This window comes from Microcaecilia unicolor, chromosome 12 (genome assembly GCF_901765095.1).
Source record: "Microcaecilia unicolor chromosome 12, aMicUni1.1, whole genome shotgun sequence".
NCBI lineage: Eukaryota > Metazoa > Chordata > Amphibia > Gymnophiona > Siphonopidae > Microcaecilia > Microcaecilia unicolor.
Genome location: NC_044042.1, coordinates 59057884 through 59082521, shown reverse-complemented (window position 1 = coordinate 59082521; position 24638 = coordinate 59057884). Strand labels below are relative to the sequence as shown.

Here is a 24638-nt window from a genome sequence, read left to right as displayed (position 1 = left end):
GCAGCAGGTGGTGAAGAAGAAAACCGTAACGGAATTCAAAAATGCGTGGGATGAACACGTAAGAATTCTGTTTAGAAGGAATCAATCCGAAGAAGTGGAGACTAGGTGGCAACACTGGTAATTACGAAGCAAAGCCAGTACGGGGTGGACTTTTACAGTCTGTGTCTTGATTGTGGCTGGATAGATTTGGATGGGCTGGAATGGAGTTTATCAAGGTCTTCGATAACAACTTCAAAAGCTTTTAAACAAGGACTTCTACAGTTTTTGCCCTGAAAATAGCACGGACAAATCAAGTTCAGGTATACATATGTTGTATCACCTCATACCTTATGTAATGAGTTTATCTCTTCGGGCAGACTGGATGGACCATACAGGTCTTTATCTGCCGTCATCTACTATGTTACTATGATCTACTTCTCTTTTTCACAGTTATGATACATGCAATTCTAAAACACAGTGATAGCCTGAGTGTAATGCCTGGTCTCTGTTGAAATGAAGCCCATACAGTCCAGTGTTCAACAACCGATGTTCCATGTCAGCTTGAGCAAGTTACTTCACCTCCATTGCTTCAGGTACAAACTTAAGGATAGATTTACTAATGAGTCTTAATATGCTTTAATGTAAGTTATGCACGTTAGTAAACAGATATCAGTGACAACAATGACGTTTATGTCAAATTAATGCCATTAAATCACATTAACACACATTTAATATGTTAAAAGCATGTTCATACACCTAGCCCTTACATTGTAAGCTTCCCAGGGACCTACTGTACCTGAATGTAGAGTACCTTCAGCTATCAGTGAGGAGGTGCAAGTTAAAATCAAATAAAAAACAGTAAAGAGAAATCCAAAATCTGGGCTAATACTGTACTTAGTTTGTTTTGTCTAAGGAAGGTAGCTGGCGAGGTAGAACCTAAGCAAGAAAAACAGCTGATAATGGCATTTTTCAAACCTCTTCCTGCTGCTAAACCATGAAAGAATACCTACCATATATTGCCCCTCCCTCTCTCTAGGCCAGGGGGTTCTCAGTTCAGTTCTTGGCACGCACCCAGCCAGTCAGGTTTTCAGGATATCCACAATGCATATACATGAAATTTGATTTGTATGCAAACTTCTCATATGCATATTCAATGTGGGTATCCTGGAAACCTGATTGGCTGGGTATGTCTCAAGGACTGAGTTGAGAACAATTCCAGTATCTATGTGGTGAGAAGCGGAAAGGTAGAGTAGAAGTAGAGATGTTGGAGGAAAAACAAGCGCTTTTCAGACCAGGGGCGTATCTGCGTGGGGCCTCAGGGGCCTGGGCCCCCGCAGATTTCGCCCTTGCCCCCCCTACTGCTGCCAACCCTCCCCCTCCGTTGCTCGCCTACCTTCGCTGGCGGGGGACCCCAACCCCCGCCAGCCGAGGTCCGCGTCCTCCTGCCGCTGCCGGCTGCCTTTGGTCCTTTCATTTTTCCATTGAAGCTGGCGCCGACGAAAGTTTCTTTTGAATCTGACGTCGCTGCACGTTGTACGTGCAGGACGTCAGACTCAGAAATTGTTTCTGAGTCTGACGTCCTGCACGTACAACGTGCAACGTGCAGCGACGTCAGATTCAAAAGAAACTTTTTCGTCGTCGGCGGCGCCAGCTTCAATGGAAAAATGAAAGGACCAAAGGCAGCCGGCAGCGGCAGGAGGACGCGGACCTCGGCTGGCGGGGGTTGGGGTCCCCCGCCAGCGAAGGTAGGCGAGCAACGGAGGGGGAGGGTTGGCAATGGCAGCGGCTGGGGGGAGGGGGATCGGCAATGGCGGCGGCGGCGGCGGCGGCGGGGGGGGGGGGGCTATAATGTGCCCCCTCACTCTGGCCCTGGCCCCCCCTACCGCCGCAGGTCAGATACGCCCCTGTTTCAGACTCAAAAAACATTGTTAAAATTGGAAGAACCTTACATGCATATTTTCTGATTTGATGTAGGAAGGCATGTACCTTTTTCCCTACTGATTGCTGATCAGTTATTGGGAGTTACAACGAATGAATCTGCTGGCACTCTAGTGTGTCAGCCTCCAATAATAGCACAGCACAGGTATAATGGAAAAAGACTGGTTTCGCTTTCAGAATGCTAGGGTAACAATGGTCAGCTGTGGTTTTCAAGGCCAGTGAACAAGTACAGTTTTTAGCCTTTCTACCATCTGCAACTTTAATTTCTATTCAGTTGACCTACTTCAAGCAAAACCAAGGACGCTCATTTCAGAAACGACCAAATGCAAGCCCTTTGGTCATGGGAGGAGCCAGCATTCGTAGTGCACTGGTCCCCCTGACATGCCAGGACACCAACCGAGCACCCTAGGACTTCATAAATTGCTCCCAGGTACATAGCTCCCTTATCTTGTGTGCTGAGCCTCCCAACCCCCCCCCCTAAAACCCACTACCCACAACTGTACACCACTACCATAGCCCTTACAGGTGAAGGGGGGCACCTAGATGTGGGTACAGTGGGTTTGTGGTGGGTTTTGGAGGGCTCACTATTTCCTCCACAAACGTGAGATGGGCATGGGTCCACCTGCCTGAATTGCACTGCACCCACTAAAACTGCTCCAGGGACCTGCATACTGCTGTGATGGACCAGAGTATGACATTTGAGGCTGGCACAAAAGATTTTTAAAGATGTTTTTTGAGGGTGGGAGGGGGTTAGTGACCACTGAGGGAGTAAGGGGAGGTGATCCCCAATTCTCTCCGGTGGTCATCTGGTCAGTTCAGGCAGCTTTTTGTGGCCCTTTTTTTTCCATTATGGGTCGAGGAAGCCCATGTGTTAGGCACGCCCAAGTCCCCCCTTTGCTACGCCTCTGACACGCCCCCGTGAACTTTGGTCGTCCCCACAACGGAAAGCAGTTGGGGATGCCCAAAATTGGCTTTCGATTGTGCCGATTTGGGCGGCCCTGTGAGAAGGACACCCATCTTCCGAATTGTGTCGAAAGATGGGCGTCCTTCTCTTTCGAAAATGAGCATGATAGTGACAGCAATTTCCAAAAATCATTTACCCAGTTAAATGAGTTACTTATAATTGCCTATCCTTCTTGCAGATCTGGTTGAACGGGATGTATTAAGTAAATCGATACTAGACTCTGTGGCATCAGTAAAAATTAAATGTAAATAAAATAAGAGCCAATCCATCCGGTTCAATAAAGACATTCTATGCTTCAAATAAAAATGTAGGCAGCTTGAAAGAAAATGGCAAAAATCCAAAACGGAAGAAAATAAATTACACTGGAAATCAGCTCTAAGACTCTATAAATATACAATTAAAAAAGAGACTAAAATAAGCTACTATGAAACTCTTAATATCAACTGATCTTTTCAATGCCAAATGTATTTTCAATACAGTCAACATCCTCTTAGATACCCAGGCTATTACTATCTCCAACAAATCTGCACCATCTGCTACCCAATTAGCTACATATTTTCAGCAGAAAATCATAAAAATTAAAGATAACATTATAATGATTAAAGAAGACCCTATGATATTCATGACCAAACTAACACATAACCTCACTGGTATCAAAACTGATGGATATTAGTTATCATTCTCTCCCCTTCATTCTCCATGGTGAAATCTTTTTCTATTGAAATATTCATCTTCTAACTGTGTACTGGATTCCTGCCCTAGTTTTCTATTAAAAGTTGCACCTGACCCATTTATAGAATCCCTATAATCACATATTTCTCTTTTGCTATCCTTAGGTCATTTCCCTGCAGAAAAAGGGTCCATAATGTTAACCCCCAATCTTAAAAATCCCCTGGCAAAAATGAACAACGTAACAAATTACAGGCCAGTAACGTCTATCCCTTTACTAGTAAAGATGATTGAGGGCATAATGGCTCAGCAACTTATGGATTATCTGTCCTCCTTTTCCCTTCTTCACTATACACAATCTGGCTTCAGACCCAATTTCAGCACAGAAACAGTCCTAACCACATTAATTGCTAACTTCAGTAAAGAAATTAGCCTAGGCAGGAAAATCATCCTTATGCAAATTGATATGTCAAGTGCATTCAATGTGGTAGACCAAAATTTGCTACTTGACCTAATGGACAACTTAGGTATAGGAGAGTCCGTCCTAAATTGGTTTGAAAGATTTTTAAAATCTAGATCCTATCAAGTTAAACCTCCTAATTCCATAAAGATGAGGTGATAGATGTAGTATATCTAGATTTTCAGAAAGTTTTTTTACAAAGATCCTCATGAAAGACTGAGAAAATTAAAAATCATGGGATAGGAGGCAATGTCCTTCTGTGAATTAGGAATTGGTTAGTGGACAGAAAACAGAGGATAGGGTTAAATGGCCATTTTTCTCAGTGGAGGAGGGTGAACAGTGAAGTTCCACAGGGATCTGTACTGGGACCGGTGCTATTTAACATATTTATAAATGATCTGGAAAATGGAATGACGAGTGAGGTTATTGCATAGTTTTGTGTCATCTGCAAATTTAAAGTTATTAAAACACATGTGGATTGTGAAAAATTGCAGGAAGGTCTTAGGAAACTGGAAGACTGGGCATCCAAATGGTAGATGAAATTTAATGTGTTCAAATGCAAAGTGATGCACATTGGGAACAATAATCCAAATCATAGTTACCTGATGCTAGGGCTCACCTTATGAGTCAGCATGCAAGAAAAAGATCTAGGTATCATTGTAGGCAATATGGTGAAATATTCTGCCCGATGTGTGGCAGCAGCCAAAAATGCAAACAGGATGCTAGGAATTATTAGGAAAGGGATGTAAAATAAGACCAAGAATATTATAATGCCTCTGTATCGCTCAATGGTATGACCTCACCTTTATTGTGTTCAATTCTGGTCGCCATATCTCAAAAAGAGATACAGCGGAAATAGAAAAACTTCAAACAAGAGCAACCACAATGATAAAGGGGATGGAACTCCTCCCATATGAGGAAAGGTTAAAGAGTTTAGGGCTCTTCAGCTTGGAAAAGAGACGGCCGAGGGGGTGGATGGAGTGAAAGAGTGGCCTAAGGGTTAGTGCAGCGGGCTTTGGTCCTGGGTTCAATTCCCACTGCAGCTCCCTTGGGCAAGGCACTTAATCCTCCATTGCCCCAGGTACCGAAACTTAGATTTTGAGCCTTCTAGGGACAGAGAAAGTACCTGCATATAATGTGTGCAGCACTGCATATGTCTGGTAGTGCTATAGAAATGATTAGTAGTAAAATTAGTAGATATGATTGAGGTCTATAAAATCCTGAGTGGTGTAGAATAGGTAGAAGTGAATTGATTTTTCACTCTTTCAAAAAGTACAAAGACCATGGTACACTAAATTAAATTACATGGAAATACTTTTAAAACAAATAGGGGGAAATAGTTTTTCACTCAAAAGATAGTTAAGCTCTGGAACTTGCTGCCGGAGGATATGCTAACAGCACAAAAACAGTTTGGAAAAGTCCATAGTCTGTTATTGAGATGGACATGGGGGAAGCCACTGCTTGTCCTGGGATTGGTAGCATGGGATGTTGCTACTAATTGGGTTTCTGACAGGTGCTTGTGACCTGGATTGACCACTTTTGGAACAGGATACCGGGCTAGATGGACCTCTGGTCTGACCCAGTATGGCTATTCTATTGTTCTTATGTACATGCAACCAGTTCTAAAATATGAGAAATAGACATCCAAGTGCTAGTCAACATACGTTTTAAAAACTGAAACCTCTAAACTATGAACAGGGCAAAATGAAGGATATGGACGTCTTTGTGACAGCAGAGGGTCTTCTATATTATAAAATGGCCACATAAACTTTCATGTGGAAGAATAGCCTAATGGTTAGAGCAGCCAGGAGAGAACCTGAGCAGAGAACCAGGTGTTTCAGATTCAAATTCTGCTGTATGTGTTTGTAATTTTCTTTTCCTTTTTTTAAATTATTTTAAGTATGAGCCCCCAGGAACAGAAAAATACCTATAGTGACTTTCCTTGCTCTATCCAGTGGAGAATTGCTCAATTGGAACATCTTTCTGTAACCTGTACCAAGTTCCAGGTCTAAATATGGACTTCTATCTTTCTGGACATGGACGTCCCTTCTCCTTCTGCAATCGGAGTTAAATGTCCATATATTGGCCCCTCCCTGGTCTAGCCCAAAACACGTCCAGACCACACATACTGCAGTTTTAGATGGAAGAAAACCATAGAGGCCTGGTAATTCGGAATTCCAGAGGACAAAGAAAAGTATTAGGCAGCCACTAGGAGCAGGAGCATGAGGGGATTGCTTCTGCATGGGATATCGCCCCCCCCCCCCCAATGGACCACCAGAGATATAGATAACCCTGCGGAGGAGGGGATCAATGTTGGGGGGGGTGATCATGAGGGAGGCCTGGTTACAAGGTGGTTCTTACTGGGGGGTCCAGATCAAGGGGGCCTGCTCAGGGAGGGACCTGATCAAAAGGGGGAAGAGAAATGCAATGGTGAGAGGAATCGGGAAAATTAACAGGCACTTATGTGGGTTCTGGCTGATATTCAGCCAGGACTCACATAAGTAAGTATCTTGTGTGGGACCCGGCTGAACACTGGCTGGAACTTGCATAAGTTCAGGCAGCCAGCAGCAGTCTAGTCAGACCCATATATTCAATACTGGTGACCAGACATGGTCCAGCATTGACTATCCAGATGTAACATATCCAAAAACAAACTGACTGCCACTGGCTAAATATTGACCAGATTGTGTTCTGGGTCCAGTTAGCTGCAGTCAGATGCTTGAAACCTTTAGTACTGCACAAACAGTTTGGAAATGAAATATGTGCCATAGAAGTGAATGAATGAACCTTATAGTCATATTCTATGGTTCTATAACTCCCATATATAGCACTACAATCCTTAAGCAACACCAGAGAGCTTAATATCACCAGAGACTAGTTGAACCTGAAAGGGTCACAATCTACCATCCCAATGCACACTACAGTCTTACTTTTCATGAAATTCGGCTCTACTGTCCAAGCATTTATATCCAGTGGGACAAATAAAGAAGTTGTTTAGCTCATCCCAATTGACCTAAAACTGTCTGGTAACCCTACTAAATCTAGCCCTATGTGATCCCTCCAGACTTCCTGTAGTAGAATAGTATTCATGGCTCTGCCAGAGACACTGCTGTGTCTGGTCGATACAGAAGAAGGCCACTCTTGTTTAACTGTCCCTTCTTCTCCCTGGGATTAGATGGTGACCTCAGTAAGGGCATACAGTGACAGCTGTAAAACTCCTGGGGGAACGGATGGCACAAGCTGCCTTTGTAAGGGCCCACATCTGGAACTGCCAGCTTCCATTGCATCAGTACAGACAAAGTTTGGCTGAGCCGTTTTTTGTTTGGGTTTTTCTGTTCAGTTTTAGAAAGGAAGGAGAGAAGAAAAAAATACACTAAGAACTGAGGACGAGCCTTTGAGACATGTGTACCCTCCACAAGGCACAATGACCTTTGTCCTATGTGATGGGAAAGACTAAGAAAAGCGCTAGTCAAAAGAACTCACATGCTAAATCTGACTCATAATGGAAGCCCTGTCTTGCCGTAGGCAGTGGGGAGGGTCCTGCAGGAGGAGGATCAAGCGTGTCACACATTAGGAATTTGCATGTGTCACTGGGAAAAAATGCTTCATGCTCTGATCCTCAAACACTACAGAGGACCCCCTGTTACGAGTGAGGAATCTCCCTGCTGGTGTGTCCCACTGAGATACCAACGGCCGGTGGGGATGGGTCTGCAACACAAAGAGCACTTAAACAGCTTCATTATTAATATTAATAGCAACCATTTCTTTTGTGACTTTCACTTGACGATGCCAGCATGCAATGATGTTACTTTAAGATGAACACACATCCTAAAGTGAGAATCACACGGTGCCTGAAACATGGAACTATGCACTGGTCTTTTTGCTCACAGCTGGATAGTAAAGGCTTTGTGAGGGGATCCCGAGATTATGTACCAGTCCCTGTGCTTATATATAAAAATTTGTTATAGTACTCAAGGACAGCAGAATCAGAACAAGAGAAAAGAGGAGAACAGAAATGAGAATTAGTCTGGGTCCAGCATGATGTGTTTTTCACTCAACGGAGACTACTTTGCTATGTTAAGGTTTTTATATCATTGCTTTCCAGGGGGAGGAAGGGGCAGTTAAAACAAGGGTGGTCTTTTTCTGTCCTAGGTCAGAAAATGCACGGTCTCTGGCAGAGCTATAAAGACTATTCTTACAACAAGAAGTTTGGAGGGATCACAGTGGACTGGATTTAGTAGGATAGGGATTAACAGTAACCTTTAGATCAACCGGGATGAGCCAAACTAGTCCTGGATCTGTCCCACTGGATATAAGAGCTTGAACAGTAATGCAGAATTTCCTTAAGTGGGACTATAGTGTGATTAATTTCTTTCACTAGGTAACCAGCGTTGGACTGAGGGAGAACACCAGATATAGTGTATATTTCAGTATAACCTTTGACACAGTCCCCCAAAGGTGAAATATAAATAAATTGAGCACCCTTGGTATAAGCCCTAAATTGACCAACTGGGTTAGAAACTAGTTGAGGATAAGAGTATTACCAGTGGTGTACATCATGAATCAGTCCTTGGTACAGTTCATTTTAACATTTTTGAAAGCGTTATTGTGGAAGGGATGTTGGGTAAAGTTTGCCTCTTTGTAAACCACACCAAAATCTTCAATAGGGTGGACACCCTGGAAGTTGTGAATCAAGGCCTCATTGGGGGGCCCAGCTGACCCAGTAGCATGTGGGGGGGGGCATGGGTTCCTCCAGTTTGGGCTCAGGCATGCCCAACTGCAGTACCTTGAATGGCTGGTGGGGATGCCCAAGCCCCGCCAGCCAAACAGCTCCAAAGACCAAACCTCCCCTGGTGTAAGGAAGACGGCATCATGCACTCCGCATGAACCGAGCATGGTTAGAAAGCATGCTGCCGACTTCCTTATACCAGGAGAGGTTCGGGCCACAGAGCATCCCCGTCAGCAATGGTAACATTTTTAATGGAGATAGGGATGGAGTCAGGGAGAGAACAGAAAGGAATGGGTGGCCCCAGAATTCCCCTCCCATGGGCTGCTGGCTACACCCCTACATTTCCTGACTGATGGTGAAGTGGAGTGGCAGGGGTGGGGGCGGGGGAGGCCCTAACACTGTTTGCCCTAGTCTGCTTTTGTCACTTAGCAGCCTTGGTGTCCCTGGTGTGATTATAAGGAGTGGAGGAGTAGCCTAGTGGTTAGAACACCGGCCTTGCAATCCAGAGGTGGCCAGTTCAAATCCCGCTGCTGCTTCATGTGATCTTGGGTAAGTCATTTAACCCTCCATTGCCTCAGGTAGAAACTTAGATTATGAGCCCTCCTGGGATAGAGAAATATCCAGTGTACCTGAATGTAACTCACCTTGATCTAAACTGAACTGAATGGGCACAGCAAAGCAAATTACAAGTTAATACAAGGAAACTTAGTTAGTGATCATCATCATAAAGAGTATGAGGACAGACCTAGGAGATCTCAATATGTATATTCTAGAAACAAGGCAGGAGAGGGGAGATACGATAAACATATGCAAATTCTTCAATGGCATATATAAAGAGGACGCAGGCCTATTTCAATTGAAGGGAAGCACTAAAGTGGGAATAGGATGAAGATGAAAGGGGACAGACTCAGGGACAATGTAAGGAAATATTTTGGCGATGGTGAAGATAATGACTGCATATGAAATCATGAAAGTTTGGGACAAGTACAGAAGATCTCTAAAGGAGAGAAAAATTAACAGAAATTACAGTAGTAGACGACATGGATTGACAGACTGGGTAGGCCATATCGTCTTTATCTGTCTTCACTTTCTCTGTTTTCATAAATTTATTGGAAACAGGAAATTTAAGATATACACCAGCACAGATCAGTCAACTTCCAAAGCATTGTCGATCCATGGGTTCCTCAAAGGCAATATTCAGTGGGCACGATATCTAGTTAAAGCTAACCCGATAGCATCGAATATTGGCACTATCTGGTTCTCTAGGTCCATCCCTGGAATCCTCCTCTTCAAGCTGTTTGATTGTGTTAGATTAAAATGTAAATGCACAGCACAGACATGCTGCATGGAGACTGAGTGAATGCGCTGCCTTGAAACCTCCACCTGACTACATTCAACCACATGTAACACCCATATAAGATTCTCTTTTGTAACAAATGCACTACAAGATAAAGATTTGCATGCGCACTGGTGCTTGAACTACACTGAGGTATCATATCTACTGCATGAAAGGTATACTGAACCCAAATTTCCATACACAGCTCTGCCAATACAACTCAACCCTGCCCTGCTGCACTCCTTGATATTCAAGTACTAGGACTCTCAACAAGCCACCCCCACCTCTTTAGCTCTGGTACAGCATCTCAGTTCTACCCCTCCTGCTAAAAAGTGAGGACTCACAATAGATCTAAATCTGGAGTCCTCAACCCAGTCCTCAGGATACACCCAGCCAGTCAGGTCTTCACGATACCCACGATGAATATGTATGAGAGAGATCTGCATACAATGGTGGGCTTGGTGGGTCCTCGAGGACTGGGCTGAGAACCCTTGATCTAAACACTAAAATCCTGCCAGTACTGTATATTAACTGCATATTAACAGCCAGTTAGCCAGCTGCTGATGTCTTCACTGATGCATTCCAGAGCAAGCACCGCTTGTCATCTTGCCATGGTCAGTCAGGCCACCTACTAAAAGTATGCACATAGATTTCCAAAATCTGGCAATAGATGGGCACTGCTGCGTGCTTCTGGCACAGGCTACTGAACACTACCTGCAGGTTCATCAGTCATGGGCATTAGGGAAAAATGAATTGCTGAAGAGGAAAGGGATTTGATATACTGCATTTCTGTGGTTACACTCAAAAGTAGTTTACATATTATATACAGGTATTTATTTTGTGCCTGGGGCAATGGAAGGTTAAGTGACTTGCCCAGGGTCACAAGGAGCTATCATGGGAATCGTACCCAGTTTCCCTGGATCTCAGGCTACTGCACTAACCATTAGGCTACTCCTCTATTTTGCCCCATCCACCATTCCACTGGAGAAGACGCCCTAGCTGTATTCTGTAAATGCCAAATTCTATAAAGACATGTTAACTGCAATGCTACTCGATAAATAGCACACTGAACAGCACAAAACTACACTGTTCAACATCTGACAACACTATGGGCCTTGTAACAGTTCAAAACGTTTAATATCTCCTCAAGAATAATTCATTTGAAAAAGGGGACTTGCATGGTTTTGTTTCACCGCAAACTGACCTGTCTGAACTTTCTTTTTAATTTCCTCTTTTCTTTCTGGTAGCCCTACTTTAAATGCTGAACATTTGCTCTATTAGCTAGGACCCATTAGGAGAAAATGATCACAGTTCAACCAAACTAGAACTGCTACTCTGCTTTGGCCTTGCACCTGGTAGCTTTTCTGTCTGTTAGCTTCAGTTTCAGATGTGTAGGCAGCAGCACAAGAAGATTAAAAAAAAAAAAGACAGTTATATTCTAAAAGACTAAAAGCTATTCACAGATACTTACAGAGCTGTAGAAGTAAAAACCCACTACATTATAGAGAGATGGGGTGAAGAGCTCAGGGGCTTTAATAGACATGGAAGAGTTTGTCTAGTGTTACAGTAGAAGAGAAGGGAGTTGACACTATGGGGTTTTACAGGCTTGAAGGAACACAGAATGTTACAGTATGGGCTGGGGTGGGTGGGGAATAGGGGAGCAGAGACCAGAGGCTTACTATGAAAGAGGAAGTGTGATCACTGAGAAAGGAAAATAAATGGCCTAGTTCCCCCTACTTTTCATGCACTATTCTTTTGTACAGAGCAATCTCCTTCCTAAAGACTGAAGGCTACTAATTCACACACACAGGTACTTCAAGGCCTGTTAGTCTCTGGCCTCCTACTCATGCTATAGGGACTCAAGTTGCATGCCCCACTGCTAATAACATTTCATCACATGGTTTGCCAAAACCCCTCTCAGAAAGTCATGTGATAACATTGCTCACTGCCAATTCATTCATCACCTCCCGAGATGTGTCATGCCAAGCGTCCCTTTCACCCATTCTAGTCTCTACTCTTCAGAACAGACAGACAGAAACATCCTCAGGTGAACTGCCACTATCAGACCAAAGCTTCGTTTCCATTTGTAACAATCCTTATGGCAATCACTATGGCTAAACTATCCAGATTCACTATTGCCTGCTTCTATAAACCTGAAGAGGAGACCTCTATGGTATCAAAAGAAACATATGGCCAGCTTCATTCTTGGTGTTGATTTCCAACTTTCCAGGATCATCTGTGTTTATCCCAGGCTTGTTTTGAACATTGCTAGTGTTTTTGTCTTCACTGTTTCAGCTGAGAAGCCATTTCACGCTTCCATCACCCTTTCTGTGAAAACATTTTCTGATGTTGCTTCTGAGTCTGGAGCTTAATCCAATGACCTCTTGCTTTAGAGCTGCTTTTCCTTTAAAGGAAGTTTGCTTCAGACACATTATATCTTTGGGAGTTATCTAACGTCCACCCTATCACCCATCTCACCTAGAATACACACCATCCATTTAGGTTCTTAAGTTGAATCTCAGATATTAGCTCATGCATACTTCTATCCAGTTCTCCCCAGCACCAATACCACTCTAGGAATTCTGTACTCAAAAGTGTGGGTATTTAATAAGATGCACTGCAAAATCCACTAAGAATGATTTATCCTTGGGTCCACCTATTTTGTGCCACTTGAAATACCTAAGCATCTCTCATATAAAGGTAGGCAAAGTTTTCCTAGAATCAAATTTTAGGCATATATACAATGGGGCAATTTTATGGTTCACACACTCAAGCAGCTTAAAAATCTTACCCCTCCCCAAATGGATAAGCAGGTAGAATACTTCTACACAGCTAATGAAGGTTTAAAGATGACAGAATTAAAGGCTACCAAATACTCTCAAACCTGCACATCAACATTTATAAGCTTTATAAAGAAATTATCTCTATCAAATTATTATATCCTAGTCGAATTACTGATATTTTGCAATTTTGCAAAAGCTAACATGCTACTATCTTTTTTCAGAAAAAACTTGTCTTCCTGTAACGAAGACCTTGCACTCATCCCTTACTTAGCACTCACAACTGGAAAATAAATCTCTGAACAATGTGATTTTTCTTCTCGGGCTACTGAATCTCACTGGTTGTGAAGGGTTCTGATTTTGAAAGAACAGAACTCTGCCACGATTGTGGAGAGGACCCTCTGCAGAGACTTGCAGTTCCTTTTCAGCTTAGGGTGCACAAACTCCATGCCTGTGGTGGGGATAAAGTCTAGGAATGGATTCATCTGTCCTTAAACCATAAAACAAAACAAAAATTTTCAAAAGACTAAAGGTGTCCTTTTACTAAGCTGCGGTAAGCACTAGAGTGTGTTTACTGCAGCTTAAAAGGACTTACTGCGGGACGTGCTCAAGCATCCTGCTGTAAGTTCCTGATTGGTGCGCGCTACCCATATGCTAAAAATATTTTTGAATTTTTGTTGGAGGAGGTGTGTCAGAGGGACAAAGAATGGGCATTTCAGAGCATGGCAGCATTAGTGCATGGCCATTAATTGAAAAAAAAAAAACATAGAAAATTACGGGAAAACAAAAATATGGTATCTAATGATACTTCCAACACAAAACCAGAGAGGAATAAGGAACGTATAGATAGTTTATTGTGGTTAAAAAACCTTTCTGCAAAAGGGTGTGCTAAGGCCAACTTTTCCTGCAGCTTGGTAGAAGGCCCCAAGAAAAATAAAATACAGAGCCCTGTTTACTAAGCCGCACTAGAGGCACGTTAGCGTGTGCTAACCGTGTAGATGCCCATAATATTCCTATGGGTGTCAACATGGTTTGCGCACGCTAAAAACACTAACACTCCCCAAAAAATGGTGCTAGTTGAGTCCTTCTCCATGGACTAGGACGTAATTATAGGAAAGAATAAACACAGCTTTGTCCTTCTGAGGCACCACTCAGATATATACAGCCTTGCAAAGAATCGACTTTCCAAGATTATCAGTTCTCTGAACTGGTTTTACTGCAAGTTTGCTCTGGCTTTAAGGTATCAAAAGGCCACCGGTATGTTTTTTTTTTTTTTCAATGTTATGAGCCTTGCACCCACCAGGCTCCAAAAAGAGAATACGAACATTAAAGGTAAGAATGTCTTTCTGGCAGAAACCAGCTTGCATTCGATGCTCTTTCTTTTCTTCTTTTTTCTTTTCTTTCGGTTGCTACTGTTTTGAGCTACTGTTATCTGTTCCCACATCTTGACCTAATTTTACAAGTTGCCATGGGAGTGCAACAGAGGCCGAAGCAGCAGCAGCATCTCTGTGGGAACAGGAGGGAGGGTGGGCTACAGTAACGTTGCAGGAGCCCAGCAAGAGGCACTCGCTCCTTCAATTTCTGAATCCATAATGGTCACAAAAAGGCCTTTAGGAAATGCAGACTTTGGCATCCATACTGACTTTAGTAACACTGGCCCGAGGCTTGGCCTGCCTTTTTTGATTACATTTCTTGACCTGGCTTCACAGCCAAGCCATCAGTGACATTTTGAATTAGCTCAATGCTTTCACTTTGTTTTGTTTATGGGATGTACATGGTTTATGATACAACCCCCCCCCCCCCCCCCAAGATTACAAGTCCCAGAATGCATAGAGGACACTTAAAATGGAGGAGAGAGAATCTCCAGCGAAATTTGTAGTGCGCTCTCTACATGTTTCCATTCCTTTTCTGCCCTTCTAATGCTCCATGCCATCATATTCCCCTCTGCTTCTCTCTTCTGCCCTTTTCTAACTTATGGTCTCCTCTGCCCTTTACCTTGTTCTTTGTCCTGCCCCCACTTTTTTTTTAACCTTCACTAGGGCTTAATTTCCAGGTGAACAGTCTAGAAAGCAGTTCTACCACTTTTTTTTCAGACTCCAGAGCAACAGATGTGTTCTGCTTCAGTCCCTCCCTTCCAGGAAGCCTGCAGGGAAGAGGAGGGGAGGTTGGGGTAAAGCAGAGAACATTCACTTTGCTCCCTAATCTAGCCCATCTTCTCCTGTTGCTCTTGGCTCCCCCACCCGCCCTTCTTCTGGCACATTAGTCCCACTTCCTTTTAGCTTACAAATTAAGCTTTGACCTTCACCATGCATTGTTCCTGGTGCTGTGCTCCCCATCCCTAATCTGTCTGCTCTATGCATCTCACTCGTCTCTGTTAAGCCCCTCTCATCCCCCTACCTGCCCTCCTCAAGCTCTTTCTTTACTTTGCTTCACCTCTACATTCCCTTCTATTTTTAACTCCCTCTTAGTGATGGTTGCCGCTTCTTTCATTCCTCCTTGACATTGAGGATCATGCAGCTAAGGGATATTTGGCTCATCCAGGTTGCTCAGTATCATGTGGTGTCATGCATTTGGGCTGTAAAATCCCAAGGGAGCAGTACAGTAATGGGGGTGAAGCACTTCCATGCACAAAGGATATGGGCATGATAACATTTGGTTTGATGGAGTGTCCTAGTGATTAGTGCAGTGGCCCGAGAACCAGGGGAACCAGATTTGATCCCTATTGCAGCTACTTATGACTCTAGGTAAGTCAATTAACCCTCCATTGCCCCAGGTACAAAATAAGTACCTGTATATATAACATGTAAACCGCTTTGATTGTAGCCACGGAAAGGCAGTGTATCAAATCCCAACCCCTTAAAAGCTGAAGAACTTAAGGTGGTCAAATGGGGTAGAAAAGGCAACAGGAAAAAAAGTCAGAAGAATGCTTAAGTGCACAGGAAAACAAATGGCTAAAGGGAAAAAAAGAAGAGATAAGTTAAGGAGGTTGTTGATCTGGATGGGCAGACTGGAGGTTGGTGTTTTTCTGCTATCATTTTCTACATTCCTACTCCCAGTTAATACCAAAGACGCTAGTTAATCTCCAGTATTTCCCAGTTTTCTGACACCTTGGGATTCTCCACATTTATCAAATGCTTCCTCAAATTCTATTACTTCCTTTGTCTTTTCCACCTCTACTAAAAGACTATTTCATATATCCTTTGCATTTTGGTAAAGAAATATTTTCTGATGCTGCTCTAGAATCTACCCCTTGGAGCCTCATCTCTTGTTCTAAAGTGTCCTTTCTTCTGAATTTAAAAACACAAGCATAGGTAAATCCATTATCCTACAGATACAAGAAAAGATGCCCAATAGCTATTCAAGCAAATGCCATCAGCGGTTCCAAGTAAATATACTGTACAACAGCATGAAAGACTTCAAGTTCACAGGGAAATTCCTAGACATCTCTATACCAGTATCAAAACAAAATATCTGCTGCGTCCACAGAAAGCTCGAACAAATATGTCCCAAAAATGCACCAAAATATATTAAAGGAATACGTTTAAATAATATATTTATGAAATAGGAGGAAGTCTCAGAAGATCGTTATGGCTCATATTAAACCTACCATGCAAGCAGTACATACAGACAACAAAATAACCCAAGCTTACCTGTGTATCCTGCAAGGGCAGCAGCAGGGATAACTGGCTTGTCTTTGTTAAGATCAGCTCGGTCCCGGACATAGTCCTTGAAAGTGCCTTTAGGCTTGTGGTTCGGCAGCGCTGTTGGGTACTCTTCAGACTCAAAACTGTCATAGGAGGGGACACGCTGGAGACTGCTGAATGAGGACTGGCTGTTCCAGGACTGCGTCAGATGGTCACAACTGTCATAGCTCTCAATGCTCTCGAAGGAGTCCTGCCCACCGAGTTTACCTGCAGGGACAAAGGAGAAATCTTTTCATAAGTTTTTCTAAGAAATGTGATGTCTGGATATTACATCATTTTAAGAGACAGGTAAACTGTCTGGTCCAAACAGCTACAAGTGGAGGTTCAGCATAAGGTGTGGAGGAGCAGCCTAGTGGTTAGACTGATAACCAGGAAAGCCTGATTCAAATCTTGCTGCTACTCCTTGTGATCTTGAGGAAGTCACTTAACCCTCCATTGTCTCAGTTACAATATTAGATTGTGAGCCCTCTGTGGAGAAAGAAATATCTTCTGTGCACAAATTTATTTATTTGATTAATTTGGATTTTGCTCACACCTTCTTCTGTAGTAGCTCAAGGTGAGTACAGTTGGGAATACTGGGTATTTCCCTGTCCCTGGAGGGCTCACAATCTAATCTGATACCTGAGGCAATGGAAGGTTAACCGATTTGCCCAAGAGCACAAGGATCAGCAGTGGGATTTGAACTGGGGACCACTGGACGTAAAGAGTGATGCTCTAACCACTAGGCTACTCCTCCACTTATGAATGTAACTCAGCTTGGGCCTACTACTGTAAAGTCCAAACAAATAATAATTAAAAAAAGATCATGTTAAGAACCAAGAGCAAAAGAATAGGTTAAAAATGATGCATACTAATTGCATGGAAGGGGAGTTTGGATTTAGCTCATACCCTTTTTCAGTTGTAGCTCAAAGTGAGTTACATTCTGGTACGGTAAGGATTATCTGTCCCCAGTGGGTTTATTTATTTATTAGGATTTATTTACTGCCTTTTTGAAGAATTCACTCAAGGTGGTGTACAGTAAGAATAGATCAAACATGAGCAATAGGCAATTACAGCAGTAAAAATATTCAAGTAACAATGCAAAGTATGGCATGGTATACTACTTGCAATGACTACACAATACGTAATAGAACATTATAATTGGTAGTGAAGAGTAAGGCAAAGTTGTAACATATAGATGAGTAAGAAAGTAGGAAGAATTAGAAAGTAAGGTGACTGATTTGAAGAAAGTTGCACATGAGGTCAGAGAGCTGGTTAATTATGTTTATGTTCCATTGTTACATTCCCTAACGATACCTCAATTGTTTCGCATAACTCCGCACAATGTAATCCATAACCAATCTGTAACAAAATGTATTTCTAACATTTAACTCTTATTGTAAGCCACACTGAACCCGCAAAAAGGTGGGAAAATGTGGGATACAAATGCAATAAATAAATAAATAAATAAATAAATTATAATCTCAGGTAGGGTAGGAGTGGATAAACATGTTCCGTTGCAGTATGTGCAGCCCGAGGCAATCCTTATGTGTGTGAGTGAGACTAACAAGTTAGTTACTTCTACCATTAAAGGCTTGGTTGAAGAGCCAAGCTTTCACCTGCTTCCTGAAGTAGAGATAGTCTTGTGTTAAGCGGAGCCTTTCACAAATGCATTCCAGAGTGTGGGGGCTACTCCAGAGGAGGCTCGCTTGCGGGTATCACATTGTGTAATTTCTTTTGCAGAGGGTGTAGTTAGTGAAAGTCCTTGGGAGGACCTTAGTGTCCTTGGCGGTGTGTGGAGGATCATCCTATTCTTCAGATACTCGGGGCCATTTCCTTTCAGGGCCGTGAAGATCAGACATAATTTAGCCCTGTATTGTACTGGTAGCCAATGAAGTTTTTGCAAAAATGGTGTGATGTGGTCACTATGCTTGCAACCTCCAATGAGTCTTGCTGCTCCATTCTGAATCAACTGGAACTGTAGTCAGACCATTGTATAGTGCATTGCAGTAATCCAGTTTTGGATGTTATCATGGCATGCACAACTGGGATAAAATTTACCTTCTCGATGTAAGGAGAGAGGCAGCTTAGCTGTCGCAAATAGTAGAAGAAGCTCTTGAAGGTTGCTTGGATTTGGGGAATCAGAGTAAGTGTTGAATCTAACTGAATTCCAAGGTTCCTGACTTGTGATTAGAAGGGGGAGTTCATACTTCCCAAAAGGGATTTTGATGTCAGGTATGTATCCACTTGTGTTAGGGACCCAGAGAAGCTCGGTTTTACTTGGGTTCAGGCAAAGTTTGTTGTGTTTAGCCCATTCTTGAATTGACGTTAGACAAGTAATCAGTTTATTCAAGGCTGTAGGTAAGTCAGGTTCAATGGGTATGAGTAGCTGCACATCATCCACATAGATGTAGAACTGAGTGTCCATTGACCAAATCAGCACAGCTAGTGGCTTGAGGTAGATATTGAACATAATAGGTGATAGTATCGATCCTTGTGGTACCCCGCAGGTCAGTGTCCATGGTGTTGATGAGTTGCTGCCAAACATTATGGATTGTTGCCTGTCTGATAGATAGGATCTGAACCAGGCAAGTACTGTTCCATTGATACCTGTTTATGTCAGTCGTGCTAGCAAGATATCATGATCCACAGTGTTAAAAGCTGCTGAGAAATCTAGCAGTACTAACATTGAGGCGAATCCCTTGTCTCGGTTTCTGTGAAGATCATCTAGCAGGGATATGAGGACCGTTTCTGCTCCATAACCAGGTCTGAATCCAGATTGACATGGATCTAGCCAGTTACTCTTTTCTAGCCATTCATTAAGTTGAACATAGACTGTTTGTTCTATGAGTTTTCCTAGAAATGGGATGTTGGATACTGGCCCGTAACTTTCAAGTTTGTCCTGGTCAAGGTTGTTTTTCTTCAGCAGAGGGCGAACCACTGCCCTTAGTTGCCCATTAGAAAGAGAGGTGTTCACAATTTTTGCGGCGCCTTCTATCAGGCCCATACTTGCCTGCTGCACTATCTTTGATGGGCAGGGATCGAGGGAGCAGGTAGTTGGTCGAAGGTCTCTTAAGATTTTGTCAAGGCTCTCCTCTGTCATTAGGTTAAAAATGTTTCATCTGTCTCTGTTAGGAGGGGGCGAGTTTGTACACCCCTGGTTGACTGGTTGGGCACTGGGTGGGATTGCCTGTAAATCCTGGTGGAGACTTTTAATTTTGTTGGCAAAGTATGCAGCAAAATTATTGCAGTTCAGTTTAGACTGAGCAGGCTGGTTTTGTTGTGGGGGTTGCAGTAGGCTGTTTACTATATTGAACAGCTGCTTGGATGAATTGGCAGCCTGTGCAATGCATTGAGAGAAATACTGTTTTTTGGTTGCTGTTAAGGCTTGGCGGTACTTTGCCATGTGCTTCCTGCAGTTTAGACTGTCTTCATCCAGGTGAGATTTGCGCCATCTCCTTTCCAGTTTTCGTCCTTCGCATTTAAGGATCCGAAGTTCTGGAGAAAACCAAGGTGAGCGTTTGTGAGTGGGGCATAAGACCTTTTTTAGTGGTGCTGTTTTCTCTAAGGTCTTGGCTAAGTGTGTATTCCAGATGTCAACTTGTTCTGATACTGTTGTCTTTTCATCTACATGTGGATAGTCCAAGGCCTCTAGGAAATTCTCAGCGGTCAGCTATTTTTTGTCGCTGATCTCCTTCCAAACTCTGGGAGGTGCCATTTGTTTCAGGTGGTCACTTAGGGAGAATTTAATTAGAAAATGGTCTGACCATGATAGGGGTGTTATTTCAATACTGTTATCCCAGAATTCTGGGATATCCACCCCTTTGTAGAATACCAGGGTTTACAATCGAAGTCTATACCTAAGGCAATGGAGGGTCACAACCATTAGGTTACTCTTTCATTCTATATTGCCTTGGGTGTGCAAAACACATCTGCACAGTTTATTTTAGATCCCACAGGTTTTTCCTATTTGGGCCTCCAGCTCAAATTGAACTAGACTTGGGGTACAGATGCCATGAGATCCATGGATTGTTTGTTTTGTTTTATATCAGTATCCCTAGTCTGATCATACTGCTTCCAAATTTCTGCAATCAAGGACCCTGAGCACAGCCACTGTCACCCCCAAGTGATAACCATTGCCACCTGTTTAGCATCACTAGCCTCAGTGAAACCCATGAGCAGTACCTAAAACTCAAGGACTGAGCCAGGGATCTGACACATGGAAGCATACAGCAATGTTGCTGAGGTGGTGTATGTACGTGCAAACTTGTAAAATATAAGCAACTTGCCATTTATGCATCTACAGTTATTATTTAACAATAAAACCCACCTATGAGCCCAATGTAATTCCATTACAGATGCACAAAATACACAAGATCAGTCCAGATTCAAGGCATACAGTAGGAGACACTTGCCATGCCACAGTTTGTTCTGAAGTTGAAAAACAGGAGCAACTGAAACTTACAAGGGCAACTGCAAAAATAAGCCAGCCAATATTCAAAACAATTTAAGAGGCTGGAAATAGCCGCTAACAGTTAAATCTTTTGTTTGTGGCTATCTGGTCAATTTCAGCAGCAGTTAACCAGTTATGTTCACTGAAAATGACCGGTTAGCACTGAATTCAAAAGCGGCTAGCTTGTGAGTGTTCCAGGGGCGGAGTCAGGTTAAGTGCCGATATTCGGCCCTTCACCACATAAGTAAACCGCTTAAATCGGGCTGCATATATAGCGGTCCTATCTTTAAGTGATTTGGCTTATGCGGTCAAGAGCGGAATATTGACTTAGCTGACTGTTGGGCTCATTTTCAAAAGAGGACGTCCATCTTTCAACATAAATTGGAAGATGGACATCCTCCCAGGGACGTCCAAATCGGTATAATCGAAACCCGATTTTGGACGTCTTCAACTGCACTCCGTCGCAAGGACGGCCAAAGTTCAAGGGGGCGTGTCGGAGGCGTAGCGAAAGCGGGACTTTGGCATGCCTAACACTTGGACGTCCTTGACCCATAATCGAAAAAAACAAGGACGTCCCTGATGAACACTTGGACGTTTTCACCCGGACGTGTTTTTATTATGAATAAGGCACAAAAAGGTGCCCAAAATGACCAGATGACCACCGAAGAGAATCGGGGATGACCTCTCATTACTCCCCAAGTGGTCACTAACCCCCTCCCACCCTCAAAAAATATCTTTAAAAATATGTCGTGCCAGTCTCAGATGCCATACTCAGGTCCATGACAGCGCATGCAGGTCCCTGGAGCAGTTTTAGTGGGTACTGCAGTGCACTTCAGACAGGCGGACCCAGGTCCATACCCCCCCCCCCCCCCCACCTGTTACATTTGTGGAGGAAACAGCGAGCCCTCCAAAACTCACCAGAAACCCAATGTACCCACATATAGGTGCCCCCCTTCACCCATAAGGGCTATGGTAGTGGTCTACAGTTGTGGATAGTGGGTTTTGGGGGACTCAGCACAGAAGGTAAGGGAGCTATGTACCTGGGAGCAATTTAGGAAGTCCACTGCAGTGCCCCCTAGGGTGCCCGGTTGGTGTCCTGGCATGTCAGGGGGACCAGTGCACTACAAATGCTGGCTCCTCCCACGCCCAAATGGCTTGCATTAGGACGTTTTTGACATGGACGTCTTTGGTTTCGCCGAAAGTCAGAAATGTCCATGTCTAGGGACGTCCAAATTTAAGGATTTGGACATCTCTGACGGTATTTTCAAAACGAAAGATGGGTGTCCATCTTGTTTTGAAAATATGGGTTTCCCCGCCCCTGGATTTCGCTGTTTTGCAAGGACATCCAAATCGCAACTTGGACGTCACTTTCAAAAATGCCCCTCCACATGTGTTAGCTGGCTCAAAAAAAAAATGGATATTCAATACCAAAGCACGGACAGGGCCTGAAATAGGCAGGAAGTGAGCAGGAAATAGGCAGGGCTCCCATTTACACACACAACTTTTGCTTTTATAGAATACTCTAAGTTACACACATCTCTTCTGCATTTGAGCAGCTGTACTTAGGCTAGTTCTATCGCAGGCATAACAGCTCAAGCTGGCATCAATACTGGGTTATGCTAGCACTCTATGGGCCGGATTCAGTAAATGGTACTCAAAATTGGAGAACAGCCGATACCACAGCTACTATGAGGATTATTCCAGATTTCAAAGGATAATATGCATGGACTTATGGCCCTCTGAGTTCAAATTGAAGATTGTATTGACCCCTGAAGAAGGCTGTTGCCGAAACTTGGCAGAGTAGGGTAATTCTTCAATAAAAACTTTTGTGAACCCTTGTTTTTCTCCTCCTTTCTTGACCACCGCTGCTGCTCTCTGGACCTTTGGCTGTTTTTACGGATGTTTTCTTCATTTTTTTTCTTTTCTTGCTCAAAATTCAGCGCCAAAAGGTATACTATAACGGGTGTTCCAGGATGAGACCCCTTTGTAGAATAGCACATAGCACCAGGATCCGCACTCAACTTTGGGTGCAAGGAGTTATACCAACTAAAACCAGATGTAAATCCTGGCGCACCAGTTGGGTATGAATCCGCATTATTCTTTAACATTTCACACATCTTAGAGGAATGTCCCTGATCTACCCATGCCCCTCCCATGACCACACCCCCTTTGCATGAAAACACTTAGGCGCTATTCTATAAATGGGCATGTAAATGTGCTTTCAAGTGGATCTGCCATTAATGCCCCATGTCGGCACCTTGCATCCATCAGACTGCTTTTTCGTGCCGAAAATTTAGTGCACAAGTAAAGCCTAATGTTTGGTGCGTTAGATAAATTTCCTTGTATATCGAAACCTCGGACCAGTGAGTGCTAACAAAAGTTGTCCCCATGAGATTCAGGAGGATATGAGGAAAGGCTAAAGTGGCTAGGGATCTTCAGCTCAGAGAAGAGAAGGCTGAGGAGAGATATAATAGCGGTCTTTAATGGAGAAAATATTTCTTCACTCAATGTGTAATTAAACTCTAGAATTGGTTGCCAGAGAATGTGGTAAAAGCAGTAAAAGCTTAGCAGGGTTTAAAAAACGTTTAGGATAATTTCCTGAAAGGGAAATGGGACTTGATATACCACCTTTCTGTGGTATTTTGCAACTACATTCAAAGCAGTTTACATATATACAGGTACTTATTGGGTTAAGTGACTTGCCCACAGTCACAAGGAGCTGCAGTGGGAATCGAACCCAGTTCCCCAGGATCAAAGTCCGCTGCACTAACCACTAGGCTATTCCTCCACAAAAGAAAAGTCCATAAGCCATTGCTAATTTGAACTGGAGAAAATCCACTGCTTATTTCTAGGATAAGTAGCATAAAATCTGTTTTACTGTTCTGGGACCTTGCCAGGTACTTGTGACCTGGATTGGCCACTGTTGGAAGCAGGATACTGGGCTTGACAGACATTCGGTCTGTCGCAGTATGTCAACACTTAAGTTTTTATGTTCTAAGATGGAGCATGAAGATCATGCGAGACAATCTAAAAAAATAACCTTCCAGCCGTTTCTGATAAAGCGAGACTTACACTGCAGCTGGCACACATCAAGTATGGCCACGCAGCACCAGCGTAACAAAAAGGCACTTCAACATCAAAGCTAACGTATCAGCAAGAAAGTCAGTCTCACAACCAACAGTCAAATATATAGATGGGGAAGGTTTAAATCAGACTAGACCTTTTGTCAAGAAATTGATACAAGGTGGGAGCTTTCTCGCTCAGCTCTTCTGTTTGAAACACTTCAGTAGGACACCACCTCTCCCCTGAGGTTTGTGTGGGCTGCAGCCTACAGTGGATCAAGCTGGGTATTCGAGAGCAAAGCAGCCGCTTTCTCAGACAAAATCATCAACATTTATGCACACATAAAAAAAGGTCAGAAGCAGAGAGTGTGAGAAAAAAAAAACTAGAGTGAGAAAGAGCAGCAAGAATGGGAGAGATCACCGGGGTCTGAGGGACAGAGGGGGAGGCTGCAGAAATGATCTAAGTATGTAAGGCACAAAGGAGCAGGCGAGACAGCGAGGAAGACAGCACATGAGAAGATGAGACAGACCATGCTGCAACACACCCAAAGGTGGCATGAGTGTGTATCAGACCATGAGACAGCA

General features: G+C 43.3%; 1 protein-coding gene across 2 annotated transcripts in view; it reads right to left on the bottom strand.

Annotated features, from left to right (window-relative positions):
• ETS1 (ETS proto-oncogene 1, transcription factor) overlaps nt 1-24638 on the bottom strand; it is a 282890-nt gene that overhangs the window by 36013 nt on the left and 222239 nt on the right. For both annotated transcript variants that reach the window (XR_003944020.1, XM_030221497.1), the window contains one exon: nt 16506-16766. Coding sequence is in view for 1 of the 2 variants with exons in the window: in XM_030221497.1 (XP_030077357.1) it covers nt 16506-16766 (261 nt within the window). In the remaining variant the exon portion in view is untranslated. The remainder of the gene's footprint in view (nt 1-16505; nt 16767-24638) is intronic.